This window comes from Archocentrus centrarchus, chromosome 4 (genome assembly GCF_007364275.1).
Source record: "Archocentrus centrarchus isolate MPI-CPG fArcCen1 chromosome 4, fArcCen1, whole genome shotgun sequence".
NCBI classification, from domain to species: domain Eukaryota; kingdom Metazoa; phylum Chordata; class Actinopteri; order Cichliformes; family Cichlidae; genus Archocentrus; species Archocentrus centrarchus.
In genome coordinates, this window is record NC_044349.1 from 3,951,989 (window position 1) to 3,965,889 (window position 13,901).

The following is a 13,901-nucleotide window of genomic DNA, read 5'->3' on the forward strand; positions in this document are numbered from 1 at the left end:
AGGAAGAACTGTTTAAATTTTTAGTGCAGATTGTATCACTCGTTTTAAAATTGCAATGCAGGACATTGGCCTTGGTAGAGGATTCCCTCAGTGTTTCAATGCTGGGCAAGTATTTTTAGCTCAAATACTCATCGTCGTATTTAGAAGTTTGTACCCGGCACTTGCTAGCCAAATATACCACACAAATCAACATTTCAAAGGATGCAGTGAGAAGTGGACCCAAATGCAGGATGCAGACTCTCCAGATGGAAGGAAGTTTTATTGACATTGCAGAGAACTGGTAACGTGAAGCATGAAATACTAACTGAGGAAATACTAACTAATCTCAAGAAACTAAACTCAGGCAGGAAAAAAACATGGAGGAACATGAAGGTGAATAACAGACAACTCCACAAGAACAAAAGTAGCTCACATGACTCTACACTCTGAGGGCTGATGGGCATGTGGAGACAGGTAGGGCAGGTGAGGGTGATCAAGACAAGGCAGATGAAACAGGTAATGAACAAACTCCATAACTGAAACACGAAGGACGTGCTAAACATGAGTGAAATAATTCACTGGGGGAGGAGGAAAGAATAATGTAATACAGGCATTAAATTAACACAAGGAAGGAAACTAAATTTAAAATAAACCCAGAAGTAAACGAAACATAAATACTAATCACAGAACCGAGACGACTCAGACGGGGGAACAGACAGAGAAAACACTGAGTAAACTAAAATGACTACTTCTAATAAAAATCAAGACAAACTGAAACGAAGGATCACAAAACTGAAATTTAACTCTAGAATAAAACAATTAGGAACAGGAATCAAAGAGTCATAAAATCACCAGAAATAAGACTCAGTCAGAATACTAAAGAAATCAAGTTAGGAATTCTTCAAATTTGCAAAATTTGCATTTGCAAAACTTCAAACATTTCAAACAGCCAAATTTAAATACATCCAGTAAAGGTCTTAAATGCACAACAACTCTGGGACCATGACAGAAAGTGATCTGGATCCACAACAGTACTTTCCCCGATTCTCCGTCTCTCCTCAAGTTACATAAAATTCAGCTTTGTAGTTTTTGTGCAATCCTGCTGACAGACAAACACTGGAACTGCAGTTTCCTCACCTTCAAGCACAAAGATGAAATGCTGACCTTTTCATCTAAGTGGGTAAGACAGCAATTAATTCAGCAGAGCCTCGGTGGCCTTGGTGGATGTTTTTAGTGCTGTTTGTTTGTATGTTCCTGACACTTGGTGGAGAGGTGGAGAACGGGCATCAGGCCAGCGGCTTTGACACAGTATGGTGGATCCTTGTGGATTTTAAAATGTTTTTTTTTAAATAAAATGAAAAAGGCAGATAAAAACTAAAATGTAGAGACATATTACACTCAATCACCCCTGGATTTTACACAGTTTCCACTACAAGTGCTTTTCTGTAAACAGCACTGCTCTTTTTAACTTGAGGGTTAATCGAACCCTCAACACCATCTTAATTTAAACCTTTACTGGACCATTACTTCATCTCCAGGATTCTGCGCATGTAATGCAGGTGCATACAGAGGCTTTCTGTATGCATATGTATGCATCTATTTCTTATTTGTGTCATCCCTTAGTTCCTGCAACTTTGTCAAAGAGACTTAGTAATTTATTGTTCTGTGTATGTCTTTGTATTCCAGCGTTTAGATGTCATTCAAACATTATAAATAAAATTATTAAATGGAGCATTTCACATCACTCCCACTTGGCTCTGCCTCCCCTCATTACAGCTTTTGAAATGAGGGAAGTGCGTTGTCTTGGACAATACTTGTTCCACTGTGTTAAGAACAGAGCTGCAGGGTCCAGATTCAATAAATGACACTCTTCTGAATGCGATTCAAGCCTGTACAAAAATAGAAACCTAATCACATTCATTGAAAACAGGGGAAGTAAGCTTAGCTTTTATTTCTGCTGCAAAGCTGCTGGCGGGGTGGAGGCGCTGAGAGAAGAGTGGGAAGGAAAAGAAGGATGAGGGGGCTGGAGAGTGAAGGAAAAGGGCACTGTGGCTTTCTGTGGCCCCCACTGCTGGTAAACAAGCCGGGACGTGTGAAATTGGATAAAAGAAAAAGGCCATATAAACAGTGTGATCACTTAGAGCCGAGGGGTGGGGGTGGGTCGGCGAGGAGAGCACGGCGGCTTCCTGTGAATGCAGAGCCCTGTGGGAGCGACAGGGAGGTGAGGAGAAGAGTTAGAGGGAGCTTAATGGGAGGATAAGACCAAGGAAGGAAAGAAATGCTGCAATCACTGGAGAGAGAGCCTCACAGATGCTGGGGTGTGTTTCTGATGTAGGAGGAGGAGAGCTGCTGAACTTTGAGGGGAAAGGGGGGAGAAGAACAGCAGAGGGGAATAGGTAGTGGATGCATTTCAGTCTGTACACATAGATGAGCTGAGAGGAGACAACTCCAGCCGAGGTGGAAATATTCAGAGTTTTGTGAAATAACTGAGCTGTCAAAATGCATCATAGTCACACATTGTTTCCACCTTTTTTAACAGTCACTTCTTGTGGGAGGATTATGGACTGGAAACAATAGCAAAATGTTCATTTCCCGCCCCCCACTCACCCAGCTATTATAGACACTTTTCTTCTCTGCACCTCCTCTCTCCAGTTTGCAGATGTAGCAGCAGCACATTTTTCACCCCTGAAGGATTACTATCTACGAGGTACCACCGCTGAGATTGATCACTTCAAAACTTCCCCCCTGAGATTATCTAAATATCCCTCCGAATATGCTTCTGCTGCATCTAAAAGCTGTGAAAACTGTCATTTTTCAAAAAGAAAAAAAAAGTTTTCTCAGCTGTAAGCAGTATTTTGCTAAAAGTGCCACAAAGTACTAAAGAAAGAAGAGAGCAGAAAGCGCTGAGGAGACAGATGAGCTGAGCGCGTTATCAAGCGCCACACCTTTTAGCGGCTAACGCTTCACGGTTTCTTCTCTAGACTCTGCAACAGCGCTGGAAAAGTTGCCCAAACTCTTTTTAAAGAAATATTTAGGTTTGTTATGAGTTAGGAGACTGTAACCCAGGGAAAGAACACAAATAATTTAATAGGATCATAAGAACAGACACAAAAATACTAATCACCTAATTGAAGGGGATGCCTTGTAACAAATTACGCTACTATCTAGTTTCCCTCTGCAGTCATGTTTCCATCCTGCATGGCACTAAGTGTGCACTCTCAAACTGCTAGCACTAGCATTAGTAACTTCTCAGTCATTAGTGAGTCTGTGACAGGAACCACACCTGCAGCCGTTTGTCTGTCACTTTTTAAGTGACATTTTCTGTTGACGTGTTGTGACATTTTTGTCATTGCTTGGCTAAAAATAAATAAATCAACTGCTAAGACTTGCTCGCAATACTTCTAAGACAGCCAAGATTCACAGTCTTGTGCTTGTGCAGCAACACAGAGCATTAATGTAAACTCAAATGAACCAGGAGGATTATGTGACAGTCATTGCAAAGGAGAGGGTCCTTCCTCACTGTAGCTAATTGAAATAATAATACTGGGAACACTGTTACTGTAGATTTTTAGCCTCCATGGATAGTTTCACCCTTTATAACTCATTTATAACTCATTCATCTGGATGCTGGAGTTAGGGGCATGTCTGCTTTGGAATTTGGTCAGTACTTAGCACAACTTAGCTATCCACCCTCTCATTTAAATATGGTCATAGCTAAACTGCTAAAGTTGAGGTTTCAAAATGCAGAGTCAAAAATCAGTGGGTGAAGTCATGGTGGCTACATCCATCGTTTATGTACAGTTTATGAGTTTATCTGAGCCCCCTTTTTAAAGATTTCTTTTTTAATTAGGAGCACAGCATGTGTGTAAATACAGGATAAATAGTAGCAGTTAAGAAATAGCTTCTGTAATATGCATTATGTAATGAAAGCTGTTTAACCATCTGCTTATGTTGCTTGTGCTATTTGCCATTTGGAGCTGTTAACGGCTGGTTAAAGCACCTAGTGTGGTGAAAGTTGTGATTTAAAGATCAGTCAGGTAAAGAGTGAAAAGAGTGAACTGGAAAACAGAATAATTAAGTTACCCCACACACACACACACCCCACCCCCCAAAAATACATAAAGATCTGGAGGATTAATACTTCCACTATCAGAATGTAAAAAGATTGCTGATACTTGTCTGGCCATTTTTGGCTGTAGAAAATCAAGCTGTGAGTTTGTACTGCTACTACCTTGGCCAAGAGATTTGATCGCAGTGGGACGGAAGAACAAACTGTTCCACAACGCAAAAAAAATATTAATTATGTATGAGCTTTCATTAAAGCCATAAGCAATAACTAACAGGTGACAAGCCAACATAAACATCTTGTGCATGTACTTGATGGGTAAATAAATATATTCCTATCCACAGCTGTCAAGCGTAATGGTATGACATCAGCCAGTGTGCATATATGCATGCTAAATGCCTGACATTTGTAGTTTGCACTAGAGGCAGGAACAGGGAGACACTCACAAAACCGACTCCATAGCGCCACGTTCAAAAATTTGCTTACTGATAAACAGCCTGCTCTTGTAGATTAAAGAAACATTTAATCAGCTCCACTCCCTCCACTGCTTAATCCAGTTATAACACTGTTCCGAGCTTAATTTCTATCACCGCTGCACCAGAAACTGCAAGAGAGGAGGAGAGAAATGAATCAAAACTATCAGGTGGAGTGCAAAAAACATGAAAGAAAATTAAGCCGCCAACAATTTTAATCAAAAGAATTTGCAACACAAACATTTTAATAAGTGATTGAGTCTCATAACCAGCATTAAGACTTAGTGTTTTCAGTTCACAGTGTGTGAGAAGCTTTCAATAAATAAGTGACAGCTGCACCATTATCATAATTCCAGAAAAAAAAAATCTAAATCACAGTTGGAGACCCACCTGATTGGTAGATTACTTTTACTTCACCACAGCGCTTTAGTCGTTTGGTGACTGACAAAATGGTATAAAGTATAAAGAATTGTCCCAAACGGCAGCAACAGCACCAAACTCTGAGCACTGTGGTGATAAGACATTTGGTTGGCATCATGTGCTGCTTGGAGAAGGGATATGAAAGCAGTGCATCAGACGAAGGAGCAGAGACAGTTCGGCTGTGGGAGGATAATCCTGGAGCACGCCTGCTGCCAATTGGTACACGCTTCTAATGTGGGTGACAATTACTCACATACAGCAACACACATACAGTATGAAGTCATTATGAAAAATAGTGGATAAAGGAAATGAGAAATATCACCCACTAAGCTTTCTATCAGGACGATGATGTGTGTGTGATTATTATTATACAATTTTTTTTTTTTTTTTTAAAGGCACTTTTTTAAAACAGAGCAGAGCAACTTGCACCTTGGTTTTACTCCTCTTACCAATTCAACCATAACAAATGGAGTCCTGGACAAGATGCATATTATTAAAGCCAGCCATTTGATTCCATCAGAGCTTTATTAACAGGTCTAACAGTTATGATTGGATGATGGTTCTCCCTAAGCATTTAATTCAGACCTTTTGTGAGTGGTTTAAATGTTCCTTTGGTGCTTGTGTGGGGTTTCTTTGGGGGGGGGCTTGGTTTCTTCCTGCAGGTTGGTTCTGCCTATCATATCCCAGGATATTCTCACCAAAGAAAAAAATCTAATTATGAAGACTTACTTTCTCATTAAAAGGTACACTTAAATAAATGCTAGACAAATGCCAAATTGGTCTCTGCTGCACACTGAAACTGTAATAGTAAGAAAAGCAAACTAGGTCTACTTTTCTGCCTTTGCACTGTGAGATGGCTTTTTGCACTGAAGCCATGTGACTGTCATTTATTTTTGGCCAGCTTATTTTTACGTAACTTCAGATCTTGGTTTATCAGATATGTATTCCCATCCATTCTTATAAAACGTGATTATAATCGGGTTTCCTATACTTTAAAATTACAGCTTAAGCTACAAATTAAAGAGAGAGAACGAGATTTATAATGTAGCTGCCCTTACCCAGCAAAGTGTGGAAGATACAGTCACATAAAATGGACTTGGTTTGATTATAAAAAGCGGTAGATTTATGCTGTGTTTGTGCAGAGTTTGATATGTTTGCAAGGCCATTCTGTGTCAAAATGTATTTGTTTCATTTCAGTGTTTTACAGCGTGACAAATGTACAAAAAAAATCTGTCACAGCCACAAAGATCATGTATAATTCATGTGTAGCTGTCAGCTTGGATACCACAAACTCGACCGTGAAGGCTAAAGTGAAAATGAGTGTGAAAAAATGAGCTGAAATTAATGAATCATTAAGGAAACAAAGCTGGTCGAGGGGTGGCTTTGTTTTTAACAAGCAGCACACTTCAGTGGGGTTTACGGCTTTCACCCAGAGGAGCTGCAGCCTTGTTGAGCCACAGCCCCGTCAGGCTTACAGGAATATTTATAGTGTCATTCAGCAGCGCGGTCCAACTTACTGCACTTGTCTCACAGAACATAAAGTGACAAGCAGAACAGTTACTTAAAGTGAATTACGCCCTGCAAATTGATCCATGTAACCCCTTTTAATGTTTATTCTGTTGCCAATATCCGACAGCCTCCAACTCTGCAGCTCAGAGACCTCAAGGTGTTTTTCTTTGATTTCAGTGACTCTGCAATATTTTATTATTTTGTAATGATGGGATTTTTTGCACTGTTCCCGCCCTCAGGCCCGCTTTAATCCCAAGGTCATTAGGGCCACAAATGTTTCCTGGTTTGGACTGATGGAAAGGGGTTTTTTCATGGCGTTAAGAATAATCACTTCACAAATTTTACATGTCAAATCAATTAGGAGAGTCGTACTGCTGAGCTGGTGAAATAGTTGTTTAATGTGTTTTGTGGCTCTATAGGAGTTTTTGTTTACTCGAGTGGCATCGCTTGAGAAATGATTGGTCTCCACAGAGACTGTAATTACTAACAGAAACACTGCATAACAAACTGGCCGTCTGGGGTTTTAACGATGTGGGCTTTCACAGGGAGGGGCGTAAAATACTGATGCAATCGAGGGAAAGATTGCTGTTTAACATGGGAGCCACACTACTAGAGACTAATGGTCCATTTCCATTGAAAAGACTGTATAAAAACGATGGATGACATGACATCACCCATTGATAGTGTTAGCTGTTCAGAAGAAACAATCTTGGTTAGCAGGCTGCATCCATACAGTATGGGTGAAACACAAACGCACGCTAATTAGTGCTGTAAGACAAAACTGGAGCACAAGTTTTCTTGCATAGTCTTTTAGTACAACTGACTGCACAGCAAGCCATATTTTTTGTCAGAATTGCATAAAAAATAATGCTCTGAAAGGCGCCAACAGCAAAAACACAGCTGAGAGAGTTGACTCCTGTTAGCTGAGGTGAGACCTAGCAGATAGTCAGCAGCAACAGCCGCCTGTGTCAGTCAAAGCAACCACACCCTTAAATTTAAGTTTTAACTTAATTATATGAAAAAAAAAAATTAATTATGGGGGTTTTATTGGCTGTGTGAACCAGAATCATTTTTTGTACCATCCTGGAAACATGTCTGCTATAAAACTGAGCATTTCAACATGCGAGTCGAAGGGCATCGGCTCATTTCTGGAGTCAGCCTCAAGTGGCCTTTAGAGAAACTGTCACTGCATTGGCTTCATTTGTTAGCCACAGAGGTGTGCCCAGGTAAAACACTGAACAAAATGTTAAAATTACTGCAGTCAGTGAGACTGTTCTTATTTAGAAATAACTTAAAATTTAAACAGCCCTTGATCTCAGCAAATTGGTGAACAGCCAACATCAGAATCTCAACAAGCAATGGACTGGTATTCGTCTCGTTGTGCATGATGCAGTCGTTCTGAACAGACCTGAACAATAATGATTCAGTTTTGACCATTTTTGGGTTAAAGCTGGGGCAAGCAACACATTTTGGGCATCACTGAACAAAAATCCACTAAAAGCTTTCAGCATATTGAAATTCAAGTGGTCAGAGAGAAATCAAATCAAATCAATTACATTTCAATTCAATTTTATTTATAGAGCACCAAATCACAACACAGTCACTTCAAGGCACTAGTCCTAGATGTAACTATAAAGATATGAGAGATTTGTATGCCTTTAGTTTTTTCTTTGTATAGATGCCGGGTTTTTCCACAAGACATACAAAGATGGACTACCGCAGAGCTGTCACTTTCTGCCAGCAAAACAGTGTCAGCATTTACAAAAACATAAAAAGATATAATAGAAAAAAAATATTTTAAATAAACTCTCTCCTAGCAGCAGTGTGAGGTTGTCCTGTGCAGAAATGAGAGGTTGTCTGAGTCCATGTCCTTTAGTAATGGTGGGGAAATACTCAGGACTGACCTCAGGTCTCCACGCCCCACCTGAAGGCGTAGTGAAGCTGTTGGCATTACTGGATATGTCCTCAGAGGGTGTTGCTGATGCGTATCTTTCCTCTGAGCTTCTTTCTCCCCCATGGCATCAGCGGGGCCTCATCACAGCGAGCAGCACCCTCTCACATCCAGCACAGCAGCCTGTCTCTGCATCTCACTCTCTGTCCTCCTCTGACCCCAACCCCGACCCCTCCACCTGACACTTTCTAAGAATTGTCAGAGTTAACAGCCCCCTTCACCTGCAGAAACCTGTCAGTGCAGAGCACTTAAAGCTCAGCCATACTCCCATCTGGATTCCTGCTTTAAAAGTGCTTAAAATGTTTAACTTGAAGAAATGTTTCAGAAGTAAAATATTTAAATTATTCATAGTTTATTGCCGCCACCCCACTGGGGTTTCAACTTTGTAACTCGAGAATGATGTCACCTAGGATTTTCAAATTCATACCATAGATGCATCTACTAAAACTGGATGAGTTAGTTCTCACCATTATAATGCCTATTACAGAACATGTGAGTATTCTCACTGGTTTATATTTAATATGATTTTGGCATTTCTTATTTCTGGTTCTAGTCACTAAGGCTCATATGCATCCCATTAAGATCTTCTGAGACCTGTAATTATGTTTTCTAAAATTTGTACTTCCAGGGGATTCGTGCCAGGAGGCTGAGGGGGAGCACTGGCTGCAGACAGTATTTTTGTTATTTGCCTCACGCACACCATGATAGACAGTCCTGTTATACATGTATCACATTATTCCTCGGACTGTACCACAAAACATTGTAATGCATTGTAATATTTCTTGGGTACCACAGAGATACATTTGAGTTTTAGCAGCAGCCAGCTAAAGTATTAACAAAAACTTTGCTTATAAAAAAAGTTGCAAAATATGGTGCTCATTAGCATATTTTTACTGTTACCCAGAAAGTGACATTTGTATTGCGTCATTCTTTTCCCCTTTACTGAGACAACAATCGCCTGTTCATCTTCTAATCACTGATTGTTTTTTGTTTTTTTGTTGCTGTTGTCCTTGTGATGTTTTTACTAATTTTTCTTTGCATTGGATCTTAAAATCTAGAAGAACCCTTTTACCTCTTGGGAACCTTTTGTGCTCCTAACTACTGTACCTTGAGAGCTAGTAATTAGCTGTAGTGATAGGCATAAGTAACAGGCACAGAAATAGATTTTTACTCTTATTCCTGGGAGTGTTTTGTGTGAGCACCATTTTCCTTCTGAGTAGATCACACGACTACCATTGGGACTTTTTTGGTTGCTGTGTTGCATTGAAATAAGGATGGTGTGAATACAGTTCAACGTAAGTGTAGAAACCTCTGCAATCTGTCAGCGATGCCAGGAGACTGATGTTTTGATTTTTCAGTCACTGAGTTACAGAAACATCCTAGAGTTCCAAAAAAGTTGGGAAGCTGTGTGGAAAAAAAAAAAAAAAACAGAATACAATGATTTGCAAATCTCATAAACCCATATTTTATTCACAGAATAACACACAAAAAAAAAAAAAACATGTCAAATGGTTAAACTGAGAAAATGTGCCATTTAAAAAAAAAAAAAAAAAATGTCACCTTGAATTTGATGGTAGTTGGGAAACCGCCATGTTTACCAGTTTGTAGCATTCCCTCTTCTTTTAACACCAGTCCATAAATGACTAAGGAAACCAGCTGCTGGACTTTAGGGAATGCTGTCCCATTCTATTCTGATATCCGATTCGAGCTGCTCCACGGTCCTGTTTTGTTTTGCCGGACTGCAGGTAGACCAGTTCAAAACCAGGACTCTTCTACCACAAAACCATGCTGCTGCAATAGCTGCAGTATGTATGCAATATCCTGCACCTTCATGGAGTTTATGTTGTTTTAAAACCTGTATATATACCTCTCAGCATTGATGGTGTCTTTCCCGATATGCAAGCTGGCAACTCCATCAGCACTAATGCACCCCCATACCATCAGAGAATGCAAGCTTTTGTACTGAGCCAGATGGTCGCTCTTCTCCCTCTCACAACAGAGCTTTAACCTGCATTTGTGGACGGCACCATGAACTGTGCTCACAGACGGTGATTTCTAGACTCTTTTCCATGACAGAATCATGCCTGTTTTTAATGCACTGCTGCCTGAGGGCCCAAAGATCACAGCTGTCCGATGGTGATTTTTGGCCCTGTCCCACGTGCACAGGTTTCTCCTGATTCTCAGAATCTTCTGGTGATATTGTGTACTGTGAGATATTCAAAGTCCTTGCAATTTTACATTGAGGAACATTGTTCTGAAATTGTTCTACAATTTGTAGATGCAGTATCTTTGCAGATTGAGGAATCTCTGCTCATCTTTACTTCTGGGAAACTCTCTAAGATGCTCTTTTTATGCCCGACCATGTTACGTACCTGTTGCCAGTTAATAAAATGTTCCTCCAGCTGTTTATTTTTAGTACCACTTATTTTTCCAGCCTTTTGTTGCCTGTGTTCCAACTTTTTTTGAGATGTGTTGCTGCCATTAAATTTAAAATGAGCTCATATTTTTCATGAAATAAAATAAATATGGGTTCGTGAGATTTGCAAATAATTGCATGCTGTTTTTATTTATATTACACACAGCATCCAGGTGTGGGCTGGTGTTTGGGGTTGTGTGTGCTTTAAAGATCTCTCTTCTCTCTCAGAGATTTCTTCCAAGTCAAACTGTGTCATTGTTATATTTTTTGGCTGTTTAACCTGCAATGTGACAAAAATACAACCTCCTGCTGTACCATACAGTTATATTTGCTTCCATACTTTGGACCTATTTAAGTTTCCTCCTCAGTGACTCTGGATCCTGCTCTGATTGTTTGCAGCAGAGGACGTTTGCAGCCAGCCCTTTCTCTGATCCCTACATGGTGAAGCTCAGCGGGGTCATTCGACAACCACAGGAGGACCCAGAGATGCTGTGGGTGATGGGTCCAGTGCTGGCAGTCATCCTGATCATCATCATAGTCATCGCTATATTACTCTTCAAAAGGTGCGTCTGACAGAGACTGCAGCAGACACTGCTGTTATTTTTGGAGTGAACCCTCTAATAGGTGCAGTTTTAAAGTCCCAGAATAAAATGATGAAAACATCTAGCAGAACATTGTTTGTTAATCACATCAGGCTCAGAAATGTGATGAAAAAACTGCTTTGTATAAACATTGAACCCATGTTATCTTTAATTATCTCCTCCTTCATAAATACTTTACCTGAATATCAGTCAAAGCCGGAGGGGTAAAGGAAAAGACTCTTGTTTTGTTAAAATGCAAGCACAAAATGAATGTAGTGAGTCTATCAGTGACTTAATGTTTACATTTACATTTATCTTTTTTAGATTAACAGTATGATGGAAGCCAGATGCTCTTTTATAAACATTAGCAAGTAGTTTTGAATCTAAATAAAACTATACACTGTAACCTATATAATCAATGGACATAGACTGCCCACTTGCTACTTTCTAAGCCAGTGCAGGGACTGCCAGGCTAACTTCAGCTTGCTTGCTAAGTTTCTAGCAAAACTAGTTATCTGAAGGCTATCTGGCCAGTCACATATATTTGAAATACTTAAGGAATCACTTTGAAATCAACATTATCATTGCAGTAAACATATTCTTCCTTCTTAAAAACTACCAAACAATTCAGTATCATTTTCAGAGTCTAGACATTCACATCCACGCTACACCCTCAATCTCTGAATGTGGATTTCTTCAGTTACGCCTTGCAGATGTAAAAAGACTCAATTTGGCAATATACCTGTTTGTGTTACGTAGGTGTGAGGAATTGTTTGGAAATCTCTAATCATTTTGTAATTAGCTCAGTTACTGCATGATTCGGCTCAGTTCAGTTTTATTTATATAGCGCCAACTTTCAACAGCAGTTGCCTCGCGGTGCTTTACATTGTGAGGTAAAGATTCTACAATGTTCGAGAGAAAACTCCAGCAATCAGATGATCTCCCATGAGAAGCACTTGGCAACAGTAGGAAGGAAGAATTCCTTTTTAACGGGAAGAGATCTCCGGCAGAGCCAAGCTCAGGGAGCGGCAGTCATCTGCTGTTAACAGCGTGGGTGTGAGGGCAAAGAGAAGAAGGAAAAGGAGAGCAAAAACATCCCCCATCAGTCTGAGCCTATATAACTATGAGACTGTCCAGGGTGACCTGATTCAGCCCTAACACTAAATTTAATTAAAAGGGAACATTTTAAGTCTTAAAAATAGAGAGCATCTGTCTCCTGAGCCCAAACTGGGATCTGGTTCCACAGGAGAGGTCTGATATCTGAAGGCTCTGCCTCCCATTCTACTTTTAGAAACTCTACAAACAACAAGTAAGCCTGCAGTCTGAGAGTGAACTGCTCAACTGGGATAATATGACTTTGAGGTTTTAAGATAAAATGGGGCATGATTATTCAAGACTGAATGTGAGGCGAAGAGAAGCCAGTATGGGAGAAATGTGATCCATGTTTCTCTGTTAGTTCATTTTGGATCAACTGAAGGCTTTTCAAGAAGCCTTCAGAACACCCTGGTAATGTTTTAATTACAATATGACGACCTAGAAGTACTGTACTGAGTACATGAACTAGTGTTTCAGCATCACTCTTTGATGGGATGTTTCTGTGTAGTTGTTTAATGTGTGCATTGAAGGACATCCTGGTTTTTTGCACTGTTACTGAATACCAGGGTGTATCAGAATCAGAATCAGAAGGTTTTTATTGCCATATGGGTGAACAGATTCACAGCATTAGGAAATTGCTGCGGTACTTCGTGCTTACAGAAAAAAAACAAATAAGTATAAAAACTATAAGACAATATACAAGTATACAAATTGCAAATATACAGAGATATTAGAGCTATAACTATAGCACAATATTACAAAATTACAAAATATACAGTGCAGAGACTAATTAAAAGATAAAAGAATGTAGACTATATTCCACTAATATGTACATCAGTGCAATCAGACAGGTGCATAGACATAGGGTCATCAGCGTTTGTGGAGGGTGGTGGTAACAGTCTTAGGGTAATTGTTCATGAGTCCAACAGCAGAGGGGAAGAAACTGTTCTTATGGCGGGAGGTTCTGGTCCGTATGGACCGTAGCCTCCTGCCTGAGGGGAGAGGGTCAAAAAGTCTGTGCCCAGGGTGAGAGTGGTCGGCTGTGATCCGACCTGCACGCCCCAGTGTCCTGGAGGTGTACAGGTCCTGGAGAGATGGGAGGTTACAGCCAATCACCTTCTCAGCAGAGTGCACAACACGCTGTAGTCTCTGTTTGTCCCTAGTGGTGGCTCCAGCGTACCACACAGTGATGGAGGAGGTGAGGATGGACTCAATGATGGCAGTATAGAACTGCACCATGGTCCTTGCTGGCAAGTTGAATTTCTTCAACTGCCGCAGGAAGTACATCCTCTGCTGGGCCTTTTTGATGACAGAGGTGATGGTGGGCTCCCACTTGAGGTCCTGGGTGATGGTAGTTCCCAGGAAGCGAAGAGTCCACTGTGGTGATGGGGGTGTCAGTCAGGATGATGGA

General features: G+C 40.4%; 1 protein-coding gene across 3 annotated transcripts in view; it reads left to right on the forward strand.

Annotated features, from left to right (window-relative positions):
• Positions 1-13,901, forward strand: part of ptprfa (protein tyrosine phosphatase receptor type Fa) — a 374,997-nt gene that overhangs the window by 308,409 nt on the left and 52,687 nt on the right. For all 3 annotated transcript variants that reach the window (XM_030726596.1, XM_030726597.1, XM_030726598.1), the window contains one exon: positions 11,214-11,377. In XM_030726596.1, coding sequence (XP_030582456.1) covers positions 11,214-11,377 — 164 coding nt within the window. The remainder of the gene's footprint in view (positions 1-11,213; positions 11,378-13,901) is intronic.